The following is a 24,189-nucleotide window of genomic DNA, read 5'->3' on the forward strand; positions in this document are numbered from 1 at the left end:
TTACATTACAGGCGGTGGACTAATATGAAAACAGTACCAACTGCAGTTTCTGTCAATGTCCATGTAACAGAATTACCAGAGTGCAGACTTTGGTTACAACAGATTATACAAAACTCCATGTATCACAGTAGGTAGAGTACTGACTGCAGATAACTCACATGAATTTTGAAATAACCAGAATCTAAAGCAGTGAACTTAACAGACTCTCTGAAGAGCAGGCTAATGGTGATACAGGCTGTGACTCATTACTGCATACTTGTTCCCATAATAGACAACAAGGATCTGGTGCAGACTGCAGTCAGGACCAGGCATTTAAGGAGCATAGACAGGTGTAATAAGGTGAGAATAACTCCTCACAATCTGAACTGTGATGTTCCACAAACTCAGCACCACTGGTAGAAATGGGGTACTGCAACAGATTTCTACCATGGTCATGACAACTGTTACATTTACTAAATACTGCCAAAGTGGTGATCCTGGTACCAAATGTTAAGGAATGGATCTACAGGGTTAATGAGATGTGTGAAATGGAGAACCTTAAACTTTCACTTAAACGGAGACATTAAGCCTATATTACTACCCGGTTTTACTGTGTGACCTTTAAAGACACTACAAAGTAAAAATACTCTATTGTAATCATCAACCCCTCTTTGCCCACCTCAACAAACAAAATATAACCCCAAAAAACAATTCTGCCTGTTCAAAATTTTACGGTTACAAATCGTGTATAACGTGTTTATGATGTGTCCCAGGGAGGAACCAATCAGTTGCACCAAGATTTGACAGTTGCATTGAATTTGTCTGTCTGGATTAAACCATACAACACCATATTTGCCGAACTTGAAATTTGTTGTTGTGCGTTGCCAGAGAGGCAATATCTGTATAAATCGGTTGTTATGATGATTTTTTAGCTTGATAATATTATGGTTATTTTTATCACCCCCACCCCGCATAACATTCTCACTTTCAGGCCTTGCCACTTACTTGTCGCTAATTTCATGCTTAATCAAACTACTTTTCAACTGAGAGCAATACCTTAAACCATGTGAAATTTATGTGCCTTGTATACTAGATGGCTTGTATCTAGCTTATTACTTCTGTGTTCACATTAATACAATTAATACAATAATACAATACAATAATACAATTAATCCTCCATCCATGACCTCTTCATCTCCAACTCTCTAAATCTTCTTGCCATCACTGAAACCTGGCTTACTTCTTCTGACACTGCCTCTCCTGCTGCTCTCTCCTACGGGGGTCTCTCCTTTACTCACTCCACCAGACCGGATGAGCGCCCAGGAGGTGGAGTGGGCCTCCTCCTGTCCCCTAACTGTACTTTTCGGGCTATTCCTACTTTACCTTCCCTCTCCTTCTCCTCCTTCGAAGTTCACTCCATCCGTCTCTTCTCCCTTATCCACCTCCGTGTCTCCGTCATCTACCATCCCCCCGGCCCCACATCCCTCTTCCTTGACAACTTCGCTACCTGGCTCCCCCACTACCTAGTCTCTGACCTCCCCTCCATCATACTTGGCGACTTTAACATCAACATTGACAACCGTTCCAACCCGGCCACCATCAAACTTCTCGCCCTTTCCTCCTCTCTTGGCCTCACTCAGTGGACCTCTTCCCCCACTCACTGTCTTGGTCACTCCCTCGACCTTGTCTTCTCTCATCTCTGTGATCTCTCTGACTTCTCTAACTCTCCCTTCCCACTCTCTGACCACCATCTCCTCTCCTTCACTCTGTCGTCCTCCCATGCTCCCGCCTCGCCTAAAGCCACCCTCACTAGGCACAACCTTGATGCTATTGACCCTTCCTCTTTCTCCTCCTCTCTTGTAACTCTACTATCACCTCTTCCTTCCCTGGCCTGTCCTGATGAGGTGTCCTCCCTTTACAACCTCTCCCTCACTACTGCCCTTGATGCTGTTGCCCCAGCCTCCGCTATCCGCAGACGCCGCCTTATTCCCCAACCCTGGCACTCCAAACTCACCCGCTTCCTACAAAAGTGCTCTCGCACTGCTGAACGCCTCTGGAGGAAATCTCGCTCCCTGGCCGACTTCTTTCACTTTAAATTCATTCTCTCCTCTTTCTGCTCCGCCCTCTCCCTCCCTAAACAATCCTTCTTCAGTCCTCTAACCCCCGCCGCCTCTTTGCCACCTTCAACTCCCTCCTCTCTCCCCCTCCCTCTCCCGTCCCGCCCTCCCTCTCCGCTTCTGACTTTGCCACCTTTTTCTCTTCCAAAATTGAAACCATCAGACTGAACATCTCCTCCTCCCCTTCTCCCGCCACCCTCATCGCCTCACCTCCCGCCAACAATCAACTCTGGTGCTCCTTTTGCCCCCAACAGGGGAAGAAGTTAGTTCCCTCATTCTTTCCTCTCTTCCCTCTACCTGTCCTCTCGATCCCATCCCCTCCCACCTGCTTCGCTCTCTTTCTCCCACTGTCTGCTCCTACCTTGCTTACCTCTTCAACTTATCACTCTCCTCTGGTGTAGTCCCCTCCTCCTTTAAACACGCTCTTATCTCTCCCATCCCTTAAAAAAAACCAATCTTGACCCCACCTCTTTCGCTAATTATCGCCCCATCTCACTGCTCCCCTTTGCCTCCAAATTACTTCAGTGGATTGTCTGCAGCCGCCTAACCAGGCACCTCTCGGTCTTTTCCCTCCTTGACCCCCTCCAATCCGGCTACCGTCCTCTTCACTCCACCGAAACTGCCCTGGCCAAGGTTACTAATGACCTCCTATTGGCCAAATCCATGGGTCACTTCTCCCGACTAATCTTCCTTGACCTCTCTGCAGCCTTTGACACCGTGGACCACCCCCTCCTGCTGCAAACTCTTCTCTCTTTCGGCCTTTCCGGATCTGTCCACGCCTGGTTCACCTCATACCTTGCTAACCACTGCTTCTCTGTATCCACATCCGGCTCTTCCTCCTCCCCCTACCCTCTCCCTGTAGGAGTCCCGCAGGGCTCCGTCCTCAGCCCTCTACTCTTCTCGCTCTACACTTCCTCCCTTGGTGATCTCATCTCCTCCTTCGGTCTTCAATATCACCTTTATGCTGACGACATTCAACTCTACACCTCTTCTCTTGATCTTTCTTCCACCCTCCTCTCTCGTGTATCTGACTGCCTATCCGCCATCTCCTCCTGGATGTCCGAGCGTTTTCTCAAAATCAATATCTCTAAGATGGAACTCATTGTCTTTCCTCCGTCCAGACTCCCATCCCGCCACGACCTCTCTATTGTCGTCAACAACACCACCATCTCCTCTGTCACCCAACTCCACTGCCTGGGTGTCACCCGCAACACCTCTCTCTCTTTTGCCCCCCATATTCATGCCCTTGCCCAAGCCTGTCGCTTCCAGCTACGCAATATCGCCCGCATCCGTCCCGTTCTCTCTCAGGATGCCACTAAGACTATCATCCACGCACTCATCATCTCCTGCCTGGAATACTGCAACCTCCTACTCATCGGCCTCCCCCACTCCCATCTCTCCCCCCTCCGCTCTATACTCAATGCGGCCGCGAGACTCATCTTCCTCTTACGCCGCTCCACCTCTGCCTCCCCTCTCTGCCTTGCCTTACACTGGCTCCCCTTCCCCTACAGAATCCTTTTTCAAACTCCTCACCACCACTTACAAGGCTCTCTCCAACTCTACTGCCCCTTATATCTCTAGCCTCCTCTCCATTCACACTCCTGCCCGCTCCCTGTGCTCGGCCAATGATCGACGCCTCCCTCGTTCCATCCGCCTCTCTCCTACTCTGTGCTCCTTCAAACGTGCGCTGAAAACCCACCTCTTCCTCAAAGCATACCAACCATCCACTTAACTCTGCCACTCGCTCTCAACTCGCTCTCCCCCTTGCCTCATCTGGCTCCCCCTGTGCCTGTTCTGTTTTCCCTCCCTTAGGATGTAAGCTCACTTGAGCAGGGCCCTCTTCCCTCATGTCTCCCTACCTGTTCTTCTGCTCCGTTTTTTGCATCAGCCAGCCTGGAGTTTCTGAAGTATTGGTATTTTTGTTTATTGTTTTGTACTGTTTCACCCTGTATAGTCGACTGTTTTGTACTGTGTACGGCACCGTGGAAACCTTGTGGCGCCTAACAAATAAAGGATAATAATAATATTGTACAAAAGAGTAAGAAAATGCAAATAGGTATAGAAATTATCATAATCTCATTTAATTCTATGCACTTTAAATCCTTTGTTTTATAGAAATCATACATTAATGATTTTATTTTTTAGGTGGTGATTTCTGCAAAAATATTCTTTGACCTACCTTTAACCTTACGTATTATTTAAGACCTATTACCTTGCTCATTACTTATGTCCTACAAAGATTAATACTATAGTAGATTTCTGAATACATTTATGTTAATGTCGTACTGTGGCACATATCTTATGAGGCCTGGGTGGAGTGGTTATTCCAACAGCAGCTGTTAGATCCACATCCTTCACATACGGCGGTTTGCGAAATGTGAATTTTTGCAGGAAACTTGTGAAAAACAGGAACAGTTCCATTTTTGCCAGATTTTCTCCGGCACAAACCCTGCGACCTATTAAACCAACAAAAGAGAAGAAAATCATTAAAATCAAGAATGTAAAATTTTATTAAATGACTATTTTAAAAGAAAGATTCCCAGATTATAAGTGCACCATGTTCACTGTATCCCTATATAAATATTCAGGATAGACATAAGTCATACTGTAAACAGAAATGTATTTATTTGTGTATTTCCATGAATGGAAGCTGCCATGTTTTATTGACACAGGTAGAAATAAATGGCAGCCAAAGACTACAATAGAAGTGTCTCTATTACAAAGACTTTTATTAAACATGCACCTATATAGTCCACCCAGTGCATCCCAAAGGGCACATCTACTCTCTGCCTTTGTAAGAGGCTTCATCAATCTAGAAGTGCAAAAAAAATCTGACAAGCCGCACTGTGCAAAAGTGTAAACACCCCATCAAGCCCAACCTCATACCACATTCGTTAAATAGAAGGTTAACATTTTCTCCTAAAATTCTGCTCATAATAGCATTATTTATGGCTTAAATTAATCATGATTGACATTGGTCCAATTTTTGTGTGTTTAATTTTTTTATTTTTTTTTAAATTGGGCAAATGAAAGACAAAGTGCAACTGGAAGACACAAAATGCATTAAAAACATGGGCTGAGATCCAATCTATGCCAGCTCAGTCATGATGGTAAAGTCAAATTCTTTTAGTGGAAATGGCATTAAGCACAAATTTCCCATAAGAATGTACCTTCTCCACTATTGTAATTTGCAAGGAACTCCTGCCATTGTCCAGTGTAAACATCTGTTCCACTGCACCCACAACCATTTTGCTCCACAAAATGAAATTATACTTGTGCAAATTTGGCTCACAGCACCACCAAAGAGAACTCTGCCCTACATCTTGGACATTATGCGCTTAGCAAATGACACACAAAGTATTTGCTTTACAAAACAACTTGAGACAAGTAAAATGCAGACCTCAAATGAAACATACACCAGGACAGTAGGGAGCCACTGGTGACATAATCTATACCATTGCACACAAAAGTTTTTAATCGGACAGTCCCATTTTCCATCTTAGTCTGTCAAAAATCATTTCCTCATGCATAAGCAAATTATTCTTTACAGGAACATGAAAAACACAATTTTCACAGATTCTTCTGTGCAGTAACCCTACTTAATTATGCATGAACCCTACAGTGCTTGGCACAGGCATAATTAAATAATAATATATAGAATTTTAGTAAGCCCTGCTTGCATTATTTTTCAATTAGAGGTATTGGTTATGAATGTAAAAGAAAACCCATTAAGTAGTTCACAGATTAGAGCAGGGTTTCCCAAATCCGGTCCTCAGGGAGCCCCAACAGTGCAGGTTTTCCAGGTCACAAGTGACAAAATTAGCACCAATTGTGGATCTTTTAAATTGTGTCAGTCAGTAATGACCACACCTGTGCTCCAGCAAGGAGATATGGAAAACATGCACTGTTGGGGCTCCCTGAGGACCGGATTTGGGAAACCCTGGATTAGATATTTCACTCCAGACACACATCAATTACACATTCAGAATAGTTTTCTTTCAAACTGAGACGCAGCTGTACAAAATTATTCAGCTAGTCTATACTATGCATCTGGATTTATACTGCCAATATGGTAAACCTGAGCAGTGTCGGAAGAGACTGCCCATAATATAAGAAGATAACCGTCACAGAAGGGACAGTTACAAATTGCAATCCCTGGAGAGAATGTAATCAATCAATCCCCGTATTAAATTCCTAGATCCATAATATATTTACACTGCAACATCTTAATTTCAGAACATCTCAGAAAGCCAATGTACTTTAATTTCACTTTAATTTCTCAATTTATTAAAACTGTTAGGTCTAATTTAATTAAGGGGTTAATAAAAAAAAGTTCAATTTAGCCATTTTAAAGCTTTTTAAATGGTAAAATTGAAACAATTAATAAGAAAATTATAATGGAATCATGCATGAAGCCATACCTGCAGAAAATGGCATAAAGGCGTCACTCTTCACAAAATTCCCTTTTGAGTCAAGGAAATGTTGAGGATTAAATTGTTGAGGTTCTTTAAACTGAGTCTCGTCATAGAGGACAGATGTAAGAAGGGGAATGATAAAAGTACCCTAAAAATGGAACAAATTGTAAACATTAATTGATGGAGATAATTAAAAAGAGCTTTCTGAACAAAAAAATAAGTACTTGTTATTGTTACGTGCCGTGGCTGGGCACCGCCGGGACTCCCTCACCTGTGTCCCGGCCATCGCTATGACAACCGGGACGTCACTTCCGGGTCTCATCTCGGCCGTTGCCAAGGCAACGGTCGGGACACTGCAGTTGATAGCGCTGCATCCCGGCATTAGATGCAGCCAGGCGCGCGCTTTAATCTCAGGTGGAGATCATTGTGACAGCCTCTAGGGCTGATTGCATGCTTGCCCCCATTGGCCAGTGCCTGTTTATAAGGCAGGGAGAGCTTAGCCTCCCTGACAGTTATAGTTCTGTCTACCAGTGTTTAGCCTGCTCCTGAACTATTGTTGCTGTGAACCATTGATTGGATTACCCGTGTATAACCTATTGCCTGTCCCTGGATTCTGAACCTTTGCCTGTGACCTTGACCTATTGCCTGTCCCTGGATTCTTAACCTTTGCCTGTGACTTTGACCTATTGCCTGTCTTTGGATTCTGAACCTTTGCCGGTGACCCTGACCCTGCTGGTACCCGACATCTCCTCCGGTGCTCTGTCCAGTCTGCAGATCGCTGGCCTTTCTCCGTTCCGTGTGTTACCTCGTGTACCTGTGCGCAGCTGTGTGAGTTTAAACTTATACTACTTAGAGCTTAGGACCTGGGGGCATCTGAGTACTTGTGAGCATAACCAGTCTCTACGAGAAAGGTGGCTGCTAAAGGTGAAGACCTCGTCTACCTGTTCTATAAGTTTATGACGCACTGGTTGTCATAACAGTTATTTGCCACTTTTATTAGTAATATTAGTATATATAGGAGAGACAATGGAGGAGAATCCTTGAATAAAACGAGTATGAGTTTTAGCGGCTTCCACTGTGCAGGTTGCGGCCCTCTGGAGAGTATGGTAAATGGACGGATACAGCTATACACAATGGGAGCAGGGACCTCCTTAAGCTGGATAGAAGGTGGAACGCAGGAGAGTAGAAAGTCTCTGAGTAGTAGGAGCTGTACTGACACAGCGAGAGTAATTACCAGTAGTAGAGGTGAGTAGGTAGTTCAGGAGTGACTTGAATGTGGATGAACTGTCACTGATAGATACGTTCACTAACTTGGTAAAGACTATTCAAGCTGCCAATATAATACTAAGTAACGGAGTACTTGTGGCTGGCAGTTATTACCACTAATGCGAAGTAGAAACTTAGTCCAGATTGCAAGTAAGATACACGATGGCATGAAACGATCTGCGGCTGACAGGCTTCACCAATGACATGGAGTAGAGACTTGTCCAGATTGCAGGTAAGATACAAGGTAGCGTGGGACGATCTGAGACTGACAAGTATTACCACTAACGTGGAGTAGAGACTTGTCCAGTTGCAGGTAAGATACAATGTAGTATGGAACGATCTTCGACTGACAGGTATTGCCACTGGTGTGAAATAGAGACTTGTCCAGATAGCTGGTAAGATACAGAGTAGTGTGAAACAGTCTGCGGCTGACAGGTATTACCACTGACATGGAGTAGAGACTTGTCCAGATTGCAGGTAAGATACAATGTAGTATGGGACGATCTGCGGCTGACAGGTATTACCACTAACGTGGAGTAGAGACTTGTCCAGTTGCAGGTAAGATACAATGTAGTATGGAACGATCTGCGGCTGACAGGTATTACCACTGGCGTGGAGTAGAGACTTGTCCAGATTGCAGGTAAGATACAATGTAGCATGGAACGTTCTGCGGCTGACAGGTATTACCACTGGCGTGGAGCAGAGACTTGTCCAGATTGCAGGTAAGATACAAAGTAGCGTGGAACAGTCAGCGTCTGACAGGTATTACCACTGGCGTAGAGTAGAGACTTGTCCAGATTACAGGTAAGATACAATGTAGCTTTGAACAATCTGCGGCTGACAGGTATTACCACTGGCATGGAGTAGAGACTTGTCCAGATAGCTGGTAAGATACGGAATAGCGTGGAACAGTTTGCGGCTGACAGGTAGTGCAGGAGAGCTTCCACGGCAAACAGGAACCACGAACAGGAGCAGTGAACTCCTTGGATACCTCACAGGAATGAGGACAAAGAAAAGGCAACGGTAGTAGGGCTGTAGGTGTCTTAAATAGTGAGAATTAATTAATCATCCAATGAGGAGAGGAACAAGGTTTTATCAATCCTATAGGTCTGCACATGCGCAGACCTCTGGTCAAGATGGCGGCCGGCCGCGGCGCAAGACAGGCGCCGGCAGAACGAAGAGAGACCTAGATCTTGAGCCAGCTGAACTAGCGGTCCGGTGTGTGACAGTGAGCAGCGCTAACATGCCCATGCCCTTACTGTACTTTGCCTCCACCTGCCCGCCCCTTCCCCTCTCCCCCCAATTCCATCTCTCCAAGCATAGAGAGGTGCAATAGGGAGATATTTTTCAGTCAGTTTGCAAACCCGAAACGTAAACCTTGGTACTTTGTACTGTGCATGCGCAGAGAGAAAATTACATTTTGCACTTATGAATCTGACTTATGTCCAACTCTACATGACACCCAATATTCAGTATCTTTCATCTGTATAAGCGTCCCTTATAACTTTTTAATGTGTGCTTGCATAGTAATGGTAGCTGAAAATTATTGGGGCTAATTCATGATAGTTAGATGGCCCACATTTTAAAATTGTATTAAGTTTGTGGAAATAAGAACTATAATAACTAAATAAGAAGCAACTTTACAAATGTACTCTATGTGCAGTACATTAATAACATCCTAATAAATGTATTTTATAGAAAAAAAAATGCAGAAAAACCCACTTTGTTAAATTTTTTAATGTTTTGTCAATAATGACTACTAATAACAGGCGACATTAGTTGATTTTTTTTTCTGTGCACTGTTTTTGGACTATATTTTTCACATGTGTATTGGACATATCCTGCAGTGTATTGCCCGTTGAACAGAGCAGACCTAGGCCCATATTCCTCAACAGACATATCATCACATCTGCTTCTTATTGAATACAGACATGTGTATGCCCGATATATGTGCATTTTTTTTTTTAAAGATGCACAATACGTTTGTTTTATGTTTCTTGATGATTCAGGCCCAATAAGTTTGTGTGAATTGTATCATCTCCTTTGTATGTGTGAAACTATACACAAGTATGTGATAGAACATTATGTCTACAAAAAAATTCTTGGAGAAATTATTTATAAAAGAACAGATTAGGAAATTAGCACTTACCTCTGGGAGAAAATACCCCATGAAGTTTACATCCTTAATGGTCTGATGAGGTAGGTTCATAGGCACTATGTTAGCAAACCTTTGGATCTCGTGTATTACAGCATTAGTATAAGGCATTTGGTGACGATGGTCATACTTAGGATGCAGATTCCCGATCACCGTTTCGATTTCTTTTTGTACTTTTTCTGGAGATGGGGAAAAAAAAAAAAAGCAACTTAGAATGTTATTAGTAATGTTAATACCAATGTCCCCACTCCCTTACAGAATTCAGCTAAATGTGTTATATGCAGAAAACATTGCTTTTCAGTGGATGACTTGCCCCACCCATAGCTACAATGAGATTGTCTGAGAGTGACCACCCCCTGGTTCCAGTGGTTTGGTTTTATCTTAAGTGATTCTCTTCTGTTACGTTATGGAGCTATACATATAACACACTGTGCAACTAGATTCCATTACTTCATTTGACAAAATCTCCAGTGACTCGAATCCATAAACATTCTAACATTAAAAATCAGAACAAAATAGACAACTCCCCCGAATCCACCCAGGCTATTGCCCCAATTTACTATAACCACTCCACAAAACAGCAAGCACATGCCCCTTTTTCCTGACAAAAATAAAATCTGCAATGCAAAAATGTGACAGTTGACAGCATGATATTATCTTTAGAAGAGCCATTGGGTTTAATCATGTTGTACCTCAGGTGGTAATATGTGTTATAACACTAACATGAGCTTATATGTCATTTCTCTTGTAATATTAAATACAAATTTTGCTTTGCTGTGTTGAATACGATTAAAAAGTGTAATAAATAATAAAAAACTAATCACACCCCACCAGCTACTAATAATAGATCAATAGATTTAGAAGGCATATGGCCAGAGGTGGAACTAGTGAGCTGTGGGCCCCGGTGCAAGGAAGTGGGGAGGAGGGAACCGGAGTTCACTAATTCCCTTTGCAGCGGGCCCTATTATCTCCATGGGTTCCACCACTGCATATGGCAAATATTACATAACAAACACCAGAATGAGTTAAATGCTCCGCCTCAGATACAAATTTATTCTGGATTGTAGAACTGTAATTTCACTGCTAGGTATATCATTGATTTGTAGTCTTGCTGCTCCTTGATATATTGTTCATTAAAATAATTAATATTTTAATTGATCTAATGTAAACTAGTGATTGTGGTTTTATTAGAAGTTTAGCTTTTAGAACAAATCTTCATTTCAGTTTAGTGAGTGGACATCTAAGAATATGGTGCTCTGTCATGTCATTATCTACTTATGATTGTACTATACATTGGGCTCTAAAGGGTGCACTAGTAATATTCATCATATACATAGAATTAATGTGTATAGATCCCCAATGCCCAATGTCACAATACCTTGAATGTCAGGATATTTTGTCATGAGAAGAAGACCCCAGCGGAGAGTCGTTGCTGTTGTTTCCAACCCAGCAGAAAACAAATTTCTTACAAGACTTAGAAGGTTTTTATTGTGGTAATATGAATGGTCGTTGTTTTTCTCCTATTTGTGCCAAAGCAGGCACATTACAATACAACAATGCAAAAATAATAAGAGTCACTATTTAATTTCATAGAAAGAAGTCCAAACACATTCATTTTTTCCCATTAAAAGATTTGACTCTTACTTATTGTAGTATGCAAAAAAATTGGGTCTCAACATGCCTCAAGTGTTCACATGAACTTACAGATGGCTTCTCTTGTAATAATAAAAGTGGTTAGTGTTACAAAGTGGCTATAACAGCTAGAAAGAACATCTAAACAATTATAAACGAAAGGCTTTTAGGGCTATTGTCACATTTTTTTGGGAACAAATGTTCTCTTTTAACAAACTGAATAATACAGTTGTTGTAAAAATCTCATATAACCAATCATTACACAATGAAACAAAGAAGTATGAATGCACATAGAACTTCTTGCCTATTTATGACAATGTGAGTTTTTTAGGTGTGTTCACACTGCACAGTTTCAGTTTTTGCTTGAGGAGTAACTAAACACATTTCAATGACTTTTGGTTGTGATGTGATGTGATGGATTTTATACTTATTTTTTAAGAGATTATTAACATTTTATAACACTCACTCAGCACTTTATAGAGGATATTTAGTCAGTCACATCAGTCCCTGCCCTAGTGCAGCTTACAATCTATATTTTCTACCATACAGATACACAAGGGTTAATAAGAAGCCAACTAAACTACCAGGATGTCTTTGGAATGAGGGAAGAAAACAGAGCACCTGGAGGAAACCCACACAAACATGTGGAGAACATACAAACTCCACACAGATAGAGCCTGGGTCGGAATTGAACCCTTGACCCCAGAGCTGTGAGGCACCAATACTAAACATCATGGACTGTCTGTGAAACTCTCTGCTAAATGTAAGTGTTTTTAATCATTTTTACATTATTTATTTTGTTTATTTTATATATTGATAGAATTTGGACAGAAATATATTAGAGGCTGCGTATATTTCACCTATGTTCTTAAGCAGAGTGAAATTAATTCCAGGGACATACAGTTTCCTAGTGACTATTGCTTCACTGGTGAGTTGGTAAATTCAGGTTTCTGGGCCTGTAAACCAGGAATGACTGGAAGGTTGGACAGACTTGTCCCTTCCTCCTGTCCAGGTTCAGCTTGCTATTGGCCTATGGAAAGTTGTGCAGCTTCGGATCAGAGCTGGAGAGAGGAAAAAAAATCCAGTTGTTTTTCCTCCAAGTATTGTAAATCTGCCAATTTACTATTTTGCTTGCCGTCTAGTAAAGTCCTATGGACTCCTGTGTATAAGTATGTGTTATCTGTTCTGAGTTTTTGTTTGCTTTGTACTATACCTACATGAACCAAAAGAAAAATAAACTGTAAAATATTAACTGGCTTGGGTAAGGGGAGTTCCTGACAAAAATGAAACATTATATATCTATGACTATTTCCTAACATACTATATTATATACAGTATGTTTTTCTGAAAATTAATAAGACATTTGTCAAACTACCAGCAGACAAATTATATCTGCGTGTGGCTCTTTATGTCAATTATCTGTTCCTGAAACATGTGTATACATCAGATATCCTAGTGCATATGGTATTAAAGGGATTAGAAAGTCTGTCATCTTCAGCCTACACTATTCTGGTCCACCTGTTGATTATTTGAGTTTGTTAAATTGAGGTTATTCTTCATAAGACTTCCTTTTATTTGAACACTCTTCTTATTTGCAGTTACATGGCACTGCAAGGGGGTCACTCTTTCTTCAACTTCTTTACTTAGCAGTATGAACGTAACTACATTTTGATTGATCCTTTTTTTCCCCACATTTCGTTCTTTTCTGTGTAATGAAGTAATGAGGACCTCTTTATGGTTTGGACTGGAAGTGAAGAGCAACTGATTGCTTTTTTGATATGTTGATATGTTGGCGCTATAAAAATAAATGGTGATGATAAAAATTAAATGTTTGATTACCACGATACAGTTTATCGTACATTCCCTCAATAGTTAACCTCTTAGATGCTAGCATAACACATTCTGACCCAAGTTTTTCTATGGCTATATACAGAAGACATACTGATAAAATTACATTGGTAAACAGTTTTAAGTCTCCTTCCGCCCCCCCCACAACTATTACACATATGTACAAATTACTTCCTAAATGAGTACATTAATGCTTTGACTAAAATGTAACTTTGCCATATCCCCTGTTCAAAAAATGTTTTGAGATTGAAAATACCGTTCTTTCTCTCTTCATGCCCATTACAATTGTGACATAATTTGGTTTCAGAAAGAAACCAGCTTAATTTATTGCTTAAACAAAACCTGAAACTCTCAATGAGGACTTTAGTATGTCATGTTTTTTTTATAATTTTTATCGGGATGAGTTACAACATCTTGGCTGTGTTATATTCTGATACTATATCACTGGTTTTATGATTTTGACGTACATTTGTGTCTCTATTTTTTGATATACATTTATGTCTCTATGGGTATTTAGAGTGGCTATGAGATAGCCATATACTTAATCCTAACCATTGTTTGCTATTTTTACCCTTGTTCTGTTTACCTTTGTCCTTCTATCCTTAAAATTTCTACACCTATTTATTTTTGGTGCCACATTGATACTTGGTTATTTGTTATTATTACAGTTTGTTAATTTGTTTGCTATTATGTGGCCTACTCCTTTAGTGTCTGCTGAGTGTTTTGGCATTAGGTTTGGCAATGGTGGTCATGTGTTTTTGTACTTCTCATGTGGCCTTATATTGTGAGTCACATTGACCTAGCCTCTGTATACTCCATCTATCATAGTAACCAGCTAAGTGTTCTCTTGCCATCGGCTGATGCTTGGTGATGGTAGGAAGTCTGGGTATGCCCAGTGTGGTCATTTTGGTGCCATAATTTGTACTTAAACTCAGTTTGTGGGGAAGTATTTTGTGGGAGTCCTTGATAATTGCGGTGTACGGTCACTGAAACGGTTGTGGGGATAATGTACAATAGATTGACTCGCTTTATTTTATGAACCAAATGCATGAACATAAATTTCAGAAAAGCAGGACTATAGTAAAAATTAAATACAGGGTAAGTGCGTTTGGTTTTATTCACATTAATGTTAAGAAACTTACTACACCATGAATGTGCTCCATATCTACACTTGCTTTGCTTATTATTTTGGAGGGTTTAGCACTGTAATGTATACAATTTTTTTGAGTGAAATGAGCATGTCTGCAAATTTAAATCCCTAGGAAGTCCTACAACATTTGTATTACTGCCTCAATTACATTTTTCTCCAAAGGTACTTCTCTTTTGACTGATTTGCTCTGTATAACTGCTGACAGGAGGCATTTAGGGCTGACTTTATTTCAAGTGACAACTTTACATTTTGTATTTTTTTTTACACTGCACGCTGTGCACTTTTTATTTTTTTTGTCTTGTATAAAATTTAGACGAGCAAAAGGCTTTCCTCAGAAAGTAAAGGGTGATTACTGATCATCTCCGACTCTGAGTTGGTGTAAAAATGTTTTGAGTATCTTAAAAGTCTCTGCAGATTGGTGCTGGAACAGCTTCAGAGATTAATTTAAACATATCCCAACTGCTCCACTTGAAGCCTATCCTATGGATTTATATCATTGGAGCCTGTAGGCACACAACATTTAATATGCTATTGTTTCAACATTGTAGTCAGAGAAGAAAATAAGGCCACTATTATACACAATTCATCCCCAACTGAAGAAAATTATTAGATAACAATTTATCTTTTCGATCAACTAACACCTCTCAGCTTCTGCCCCTCCTATGGTGCACAGGACCTCCTGTCCTTATTGTAAATCCAGCCCTGGGCATATTATATACTACCTCTTCCTGTAATAAAAGGGTCTCCATATTTGTAAGTTTTGTCTTTAGCTCAAATTCAAAGTTTGTTCCTCTGTAGAAGTTAGAGGAAATGCTATTCTATATATTTATGTAATTGCAGATTAAATGCTTACCTCTTGTTGTTTGACAAGAAATGCATCAATGAAACTTCTCTTATCATCCACATCCAGGTCTTTCAGGTGGCTGACAAATGTTTTTGTAATAAACTCGTTTATTTCCGCCAAATTGGTCATAATTGTTTTGTGACTCCCGGGAAAGAGTCCAATTATACCAGGAAACATATTATACAGCTATAAACAAAACAGAATGTGGTTAAATAACTGGATTTATTTTAATAGTGACCTCCTGAGAGACAACACTTTGGGTTGTTGCTGAATCTTAGTAGTTGCACTGTTGCAATTGATATCTTTATAAAGAATTATTCTCTATTTTTTTTTCCAAAATTGGCAATGATAGAGTTACCAACAAATATCACAGAAACGAGTAGCAGAATATTCTCTGCATTCTTCAGGTCTTTCATGTGGTTATTTTTTCCCCTTTATTGACTATTGTGAGCAAAGTTCCGACCCTATTCAAATCCAAGTAGATCCCAGGATGCATTTTGATTTGAATATAGGTGTTAGTACGCTCTGCCTACACAGTACTTGGCATATGTTAAAAGACAGAACATACTGCAGAATATGCACAAGCATATGTACAATATGAAGTCACGTTAGAATGCATACAAAAAAATGTATATTATAACATAATTTAACTCTAAACAGTATTATTAATAACAATTAGGGATGTGCACCGGCCTATTTTGGTGTCTCGTGCTTTGTGTTTTGGATTCGGATTTGCTTGAGGTTTTGGGTTCGGATTTGTTTCGCAAAACACCTGACGAAAGGTTTTGGTTCGGATTTAAGGTTTTGGATTTGGATTTATTTTGAAAAAAACATAAAAAGTGTTAAAATCAAGTTTTTTTGGTTTGTTTTCACTCCTACGCTATTATTAACCTCAATAACATTCATTAGCAATCATTTCCACTAATTCCCAGTCTATTCTGAACACCTCATACCTCACAATATTGTTTTTAGTCCAAAACATTTCACCGAGGAAGCTTTCTGGACTGCATAGTGCAGTGGTCCCGGTACACAATTTGGTACCGGGGCCACAATATATCACCCTCAACTGGTCTCAATTCCACCAAAAAAGTATCTGGACTGCGTAGTGGAGTGGTCCCCACAATATAATAAAAAAAAAACTCAGCTGGTCTGAATTCCACCAAACAAGTATCTGGACTGCGTAGTGGAGTGGCCCCGGTACCCAACTTGATACCGGGGCCACAATATAATTAAAAAAAAACTCAACTGGTCTCAATTCCACCAAACAAGTATCTGGACTGCGTAGTGTAGTGGTCCCCCCAATATAATAAAAAAAACCTCAACTGGTCTCAATTCCACCAAACAAGTATCTGGACTGCGTAGTGGAGTGGTCCCCACCATATAATAAAAAAACCCTCAACTGGTCTGAATTCCACCAAACAAGTATCTGGACTGCGTAGTGGACGGAGTGGTCCCCACAATATAATAAAAAAAAAACTCAACTGGTCTGAATTCCACCAAACAAGTATCTGCACTGCGTAGTGGACGGAGTGGTCCCCACAATATAATAAAAAAAAAACTCAACTGGTCTCAATTCCACCAAACAAGTATCTGGACTGCGTAGTGGAGTGGTCCCCACAATATAATTAAAAACCCCTCAACTGGTCTCAATTCACCCAAACAAGTATCTGGACTGCGTAGTGGAGTGGTCCCCACAATATAATAAAAAAAACCCTCAACTGGTCTGAAATCCACCAAACAAGTATCTGGACTGCATAGTGGAGTGGCCCCGGAACCCAATTTGATACCGGGGCCACAATATAATAAAAAAACCCTCAACTGGTCTGAATTCCAGGGAACAGATGGCGGACACCGGATGGACGTCTAAAACCAACATAGCAGTTAAGGGCGCAGTTCCTCTTTTTTGTGACTGCACAAACAATTAACGTAGTAATAGAAATGACAGGTTTTTTTTGTTTTAAATATAGAAAGAAAGAAGGTAGTACTAGAAATGGCAGTTATTTAGTTTCTTTTAAATAGAGAAAGAAAGAAGGTAGTACTAGAAATGGCAGGGTTTTTTTTGTTTTAAATATAGAAAGAAAGAAGGTAGTACTAGAAATGGCAGTTATTTTTATTTTTTTTTAATTAGAGAAAGAAAGAAGGTAGTAGTAGAAATGGCAGTTATTTAGTTTCTTTTAAATAGAGAAAGAAAGAAGGTAGCACTAGAAATGTCAGTTATTTTTTTTTTACATATAGAAAGAAAGAAGGTAGCAATAGAAATGGCAGTTCCTCTTTTTTGGAACTGCACAAAAAGTGATGAAAATGAAGGTGGAGTTGGTGGCATGTCACGGTCCTCTTCAGAGGACAATCTCCTGACCAGCAGGTCTTTGCATCGCTGTAGACTTTTGTCCGCCGGAAACAGAGACACAACATACGCTTTAAACCGAGGATCGAGAACGGTGGGCAGAATGTATTCCTCTGACTTTAAAAGACTGACCACCCTCTGATCCTGGCAAAGCGTACGAAGGGCTTCATTCACAAGAGCTACATGCTTGGTGGAATCGCAATGGTGTACCAGCTCCTCCCTCACTTTCTCCAGCTGCTTCTGCAAAAGCCTGATAAGGGGAATCACCTGACTCAAGCTGGCAGTGTCGGAACTGACTTCTCGTGTGGCAAGTTCAAATGGCTGCAGAACCTTGCACAATACGGAAATCATTCTCCAGTGCGCTTGACTCAGGCGCATCCCCACACCTTTTCCTATGTCGTAGGTGACTGTGTAGGCTTGAATGGCCTTTTGATGCCCCTCCATCCTCTGCAGCATATAGAGGGTGGAGTTCTAGCACGTCACTACCTCTAGTTAATTTAGTTTGCAAGGCTTGTAAATACTTTGAAGATAAAAAAAGCAGGCTGCACAGACTGTGGAGCTAGAAAGTGAAATTAAACGGACCACGTTACTTTGGTGGCTATCTATGTCCCCCCCCCCCCCCCGCCCTCCACTTGTAGTTGAATATAAAAAAAGCAGCCTGCATAGACTGTAGAACTAGAAATTCAAATATACAAAGAAATGGACAAAGGCAGTTTGGTATCTGTCTGCATCAGATCCCCTCTCCAATAGGAGTAAAATAGAAAGCTATTCAGCCGTTATATAATCTATAATATAAATAGAAATTGAGAAAGGCAATTTGGTATCTGTCTGCATCATAATCATCAACATCCTCCTCAGCGCCAGCTACATCAATATCCTCCTCCCGGTGTACAACATTCACACCTTCATTAGCCAAATCTGTAACTGGACTGTGGGTGATCCTTCCAGCATATGCAGAGGGTGTGCTGCAAATGCTGGATGGAGTCACCTCTTCCCGTACAGTGATGGGAAGGTCAGGCTTCACAACCACCAACACCCTTGGACTCGCCTTGGGGATTTGTGATGTCATCTGTTTAGAAGGCAGAGTTCTTTGCTGTTTTGTTGTTGTTGCTGACAGCATAACTCTCTTAAATTCTTTGTAGGGGGGGTAAGGAGGGCTTAGATCCTTGGGTGAAGATGGACCACTAGTCATGAACACGGGCCAGTGCCTAAGCCGTTCCTTGCCACTACATGTCGTAAATGGCATATTGCCAACTTTACGTTTATCCTCAGATGATTTTAAGTTTCTCTTTTTGCTACTTTTTGAGAACTTGGGCTTTTTGGATTTTACATGCCCTGTACTAGGAGATTGGGCATCGGGCTTGCCAGACGACGTTGATGGCATTTCATCGTCTATGTCATGACTAGTGGCAGCAGCTTCAGCATTAGGAGAAAGTGGGTCTTGATCTTTCCCTACTTTATCCTCCAAATTTTGGTTTTCCATTATATGTAGCACAAGAGAGCGTACCCCTAAGCCACACACACTCGGCAAAGCCTTTAAAGATTATATGCGGCACAGGAGAGTACCACTGGACTTATACTGCTGAATCAGTGAACTTTGTATATCAGTACCACTGGACTTATACTGCTGAATCAGTGAACTTTGTAATATATCAGTACCACTGGACTTATACTGCTGAATCAGTGAACTTTGTAATATAGCAGTACCACTGGACTTATACTGCTGAATCAGTGAACTTTGTAATATATCAGTACCACTAGACTTATACTGCTGAATCAGTGAACTTTGTAATATATCAGTACCACTGGACTTATACTGCTGAATCAGTGAACTTTGTAATATAGCAGTACCACTGGACTTATACTGCTGAATCAGTGAACTTTGTAATAGCAGTACCACTGGACTTATACTGCTGAATCAGTGAACTTTGTAATATATCAGTACCACTGGACTTATACTGCTGAATCAGTGAACTTTGTAATATTTCAGTACCACTGGACTTATACTGCTGAATCAGTGAACTTTGTAATAGCAGTACCACTGGACTTATACTGCTGAATCAGTGAACTTTGCAATATATCAGTACCACTGGACTTATACTGCTGAATCAGTGAACTTTGCAATATATCAGTACCACTGGACTTATACTGCTGAATCAGTGAACTTTGTAATAGCAGTACCACTGGACTTATACTGCTGAATCAGTGAACTTTGTAATATATCAGTACCACTGGACTTATACTGCTGAATCAGTGAACTTTGTAATATATCAGTACCACTGGACTTATACTGCTGAATCAGTGAACTTTGTAATATAGCAGTACCACTGGACTTATACTGCAGAATCAGTGAACTTTGTAATATAGCAGTACCACTGGACTTATACTGCAGAATCAGTGAACTTTGTAATATATCAGTATACCAATGGACTTATACTGCAGGATTGTTTTGGGATATTTTTTTTTTATAATTACTTTTTTTGTAATTTTTTTTATAACTTTTTTTGAAATTTTTTATAATTTGCGAATAATGGGGAAATAACAATGCCCTTAGAAGGACAGAGTACAGGACACAGCACCACTGGTCTGAACAGGACACAGCACAGGACCCAGCAGCACCACTGAACTCAGAAGGACAGAGCACAGGACACAGCACCACTGGACAGAACAGGACACAGCACAGGACCCAGCAGCACCACTGAACTCAGAAGGACAGAGCACAGGACACAGCACCACTGGACTGAGCAGAACACAGCACAGCACAGCACAGCACAGAACTGAACAGCACAGCACAGCACAGCACAGCACGAGATATAGCAGGACAGAGGACCACCTAACACAACCTTCCTCTACCCTGATCAATGCCCGAGTGAAGATGGCGGCGACTAGCGGGGAATTTATAGGATCCGAGTATCGCGAGATCCGACAGCGGGATTATGACTCAGAGCCTCGGTTTTAGTTTTGCAATTGGCGGGAATACCCGGATCTGTCTCGGATCCGGCTCGGATCGGCAACGTTCGGGTGGGCTCGGATTTCAGATATCCGAGCCCGCTCATCTCTAATAACAATATGGTTAGTTTAAAAAATATTTTTATATTAAATACATAAATCAAGAAGTTCTTAATACATACGATACATTTTTATGATCTGTATTACTTGCATACACGTGTTCTGTGCTAGCTACTGTCATGCATATGTGTACTTTGCCAAACAAAGACTATCATATGCCAGTCATCACTATCAGTTGGCACTTACATATGCCCTATAGGTGGTGCAAAGATACGGCTGAAACAAGCATGCTTAGGCCAAAACCAAGAATTGAATTGCCCGTGTCTATGTTGGCACACCCTTACTATACATTGCTTATGGTCGTTTGCTCTTTTGTCTAATATTACAGTTGTAGACAGTTATAAGTATCATTTGTGTTTGGACCTGAACTTCATGCAATTGCTTTCATTGGGTGAAAGTTTGTTTCTGAGCATGTGCAGAGCTATATCACGCAAGATACTGCACACAATGTACTTACGCTCAAACATGAATCATGCCCTTTGTGTTTGGAAGTGTATAGGAAGCAGGGAGCATATAAGTGCCTATAGGCTTCAAAGATGTCTCTCACTAATATATATATATATATATATATATATATATATATATATATATATACTTACTATATTAGAGATGCTCAGGCTCGGTTACGAACACACCCGAACTTAGCACTCGGCTCGGTACTTTTGCATTTTTTCACAATCGAAAATGAGGCAAAATGTCATTGTTACATCGCCGGATCTCGCAAGTTTTGAAATCTATGAATTCCGCCATCCAAAGCGATCTAGCGCCATTAGAAAGAGGGACACAGAAGGGGTAGCACAGTGTGTAGAGCGTTTGGGCAGCAACATAGATAGAATTGAAAAAAGGAGGGAGTAGCAGTGTTCAACTAAGTTTACAGTGACATTCAGGAGAGCTCCATTGCTCCATTGCTAATTGTCATTGCTGAAATCCAAATACTAGGCCTGGCAGGCTATTCTTCTGACTTTGCAGTCAAAGTGTACAGTGTTATCAAAATGGATTCACAGCAGTACACAGAAGAGCAGGAGCACCACGGAGCTGCTGCCACCAGTCTTGATGGTAGTAAACCCTGTACGTCATCTGGTAGAGCCTATGTTAAAAGTACATAGTGTTTTTAAGTCAGGTAAAAAATGTAAAAAAAACACCTTTTACATTGTTCAAGAAAAAAAGAGCTGTAATCCAGGCAAAGTTATCTGCAGAAAAAAAAAAAATTGCCAACATGCCATTCTACACACGCAGTGGCAAAGAAAGAATGAGGCCTTCGCCTTTCTCTATGAGTGCGAGTTTTGCAACTGTTACTGAGGCATCTTCTTGTAAGGTCAGTCATGACCAAGCAAGACCTTGTCATTCGGACTCCAAAATGGTGCCCAATTACTTTTACATGTAAAAGCCAAGCTGGAAGAAAACAGTAAGGCATTAGAGGAAAATGTATGTTCAGATTCAGAAATGACACAAATCCCTGAGGAGAGTCCATCCACGAGTGCTATGTGTAATTGTGACCATTCTGATAGTCTACCTATAAAGAAGGCCCCTTTCAGCATTTCTGCAGATGTGTGCCTGAACAGCCTGATTGTAGCCGGTTATACACCAATTGAGGATGCCACATTGGAATTGAAACAGGATGAGGGGGATATTTGTGTAGCTGACGAGGGCACTAATGAGGATGTTGTGGAACTGGACAAACTAAAGATTATATGACTGTGACAGCCCACTAGGTTGATGATTCGCCTTCACCAGCAAGAACAGCAGCAGCATGTACCCAAATACGTCACATTTGTCAAAGGCAGGCTACTCTGTGTATCACCGGCTTCACTAAGAGGCATACAGCTGACAATCTGTTACAAAAACGAAGGGATGTCATTGCAACATAACTTATCCCGCTTGGACTCTCCTCAGGATATGTCATTTCTGATAACACCACCAATATTGTGAGAGCATTACAGCTAGGTGAATTCCATCACATTCCCTGTTTTGCTCACACAGTAAACTTGGTGGTGTAGAGCTTTTTAAAAAGTGAAGGAGATGCTGTCTCTGGCCTGTAACATATCTGGGCATTTCCGGCATTCGGCAACAGTGTGTAGGATCAAGAGCAATTTAATTTATCCTGCCACCAACTGAAGCAAGAGGTGGTGCAAAGGTGGAATCCCACCCTGTATATGCTTCTGCGGATGGAGGAACAGTGAAAAGCCATCCACGCTTACTCCACAAGCCATGACATTGGGAAAGGAGGGGGATGTATAATAGTCAAGCGCAGTAGAGAATACTTTCCGTGTTGTGCAAGGTGCTGAAACCATTTGAAGTACTCACCTGTGAAGTGAGTTCAGACACTGCTAGCTTGAGTCAAATGATTTCCTTAATTAGACTTTTGGAAAAGCAGCTTGAGAAACTGAAGGAGGAGATTAAAGAAAGCAATTACGCTTAGTATGTCGGACTTGTAGATTAAGTATTTTATTAAATCTTGCAAAACTTTTCTTTTCTACCACTGCTGTGTGTCAATGTGTCTTAGATGTGGTAGGAACTGCTGTGTGTTTGAGTCATTGCTCTTTCGCTTAGCATCCAGCCAGGTGGCTGCAGTATTTGTCAGAAAGTGTATGAAAATAATAATGTGACCTGTGAGGTGGTCAAAATTGACTGCAAATGACTTGAAATTCGTGTTATTGAGGTTACTAATAATGTAGAATCAAAAAAAGAGCAAAATTCTGTGATTTTATCATATTTTAGCAATGTTTCTAAAAAAAACATATCCAAAACCAAAATACACGGGGCGTTTTTCCAAAACACGAAGCTAATCCAGATCCAAAACCACTTCACGGGAGTCAGTGAGCATCTCATATATATTTATATATATATATATATATATATATATATATATATATTCCTAAAATATCACAAAAGAAGGGGCGCTTCCATGGTGTATTATCCAAGTTTAAAAGTTTTATTCCATACAATAAAATTGCACGTACCAGATGGTAAAAATATTCAGGCATAAATAGTACAACAGCTAAATATATGTATATTTATAATTATATTTATAATATGTCGTGCCCTTATATTAAGGTTGCTTCTAATGAACAACATTCCGCAATGTTAAATCTGTGACAGGGGGGGGCATGGTGTTTGAGGGTCTATATTTAAAAAGTATTAAAGCTGAAATTTAGAATGCAAATGGAGAACTATCCACAGGTGCCGCATACCAAATTTCAGAAAAAAATAATAAAAAATGACTAATTAGTCATTATCTAAGTTTCAAAAGCTTGCCGTTTTTTTCAACGTTCTGTTTTGCCAAAGTGACTGTTTCAGTGTACAGGAGGCTTAAAGACATGGGGTCTGTTTTGTTAGAAAGCTATTAGGACTGAGGAGTGTCTTTGAGGGT

General features: G+C 40.7%; 1 protein-coding gene across 1 annotated transcript in view; it reads right to left on the reverse strand.

The window, feature by feature from the left end:
• Positions 1–24,189, reverse strand: part of LOC142143092 (uncharacterized) — an 86,578-nt gene that overhangs the window by 36,135 nt on the left and 26,254 nt on the right. The window contains exons 5-9 of the mRNA XM_075200806.1: positions 15,416–15,592; positions 11,311–11,452; positions 9,927–10,111; positions 6,518–6,659; positions 4,374–4,552 (exon numbers count right to left, since the gene is read on the reverse strand). Coding sequence (XP_075056907.1) covers positions 4,374–4,552; positions 6,518–6,659; positions 9,927–10,111; positions 11,311–11,452; positions 15,416–15,592 — 825 coding nt within the window. The remainder of the gene's footprint in view (positions 1–4,373; positions 4,553–6,517; positions 6,660–9,926; positions 10,112–11,310; positions 11,453–15,415; positions 15,593–24,189) is intronic.

The sequence above is a fragment of the Mixophyes fleayi genome, chromosome 3 (genome assembly GCF_038048845.1).
Source record: "Mixophyes fleayi isolate aMixFle1 chromosome 3, aMixFle1.hap1, whole genome shotgun sequence".
In the NCBI taxonomy this organism is placed as follows: domain Eukaryota; kingdom Metazoa; phylum Chordata; class Amphibia; order Anura; family Limnodynastidae; genus Mixophyes; species Mixophyes fleayi.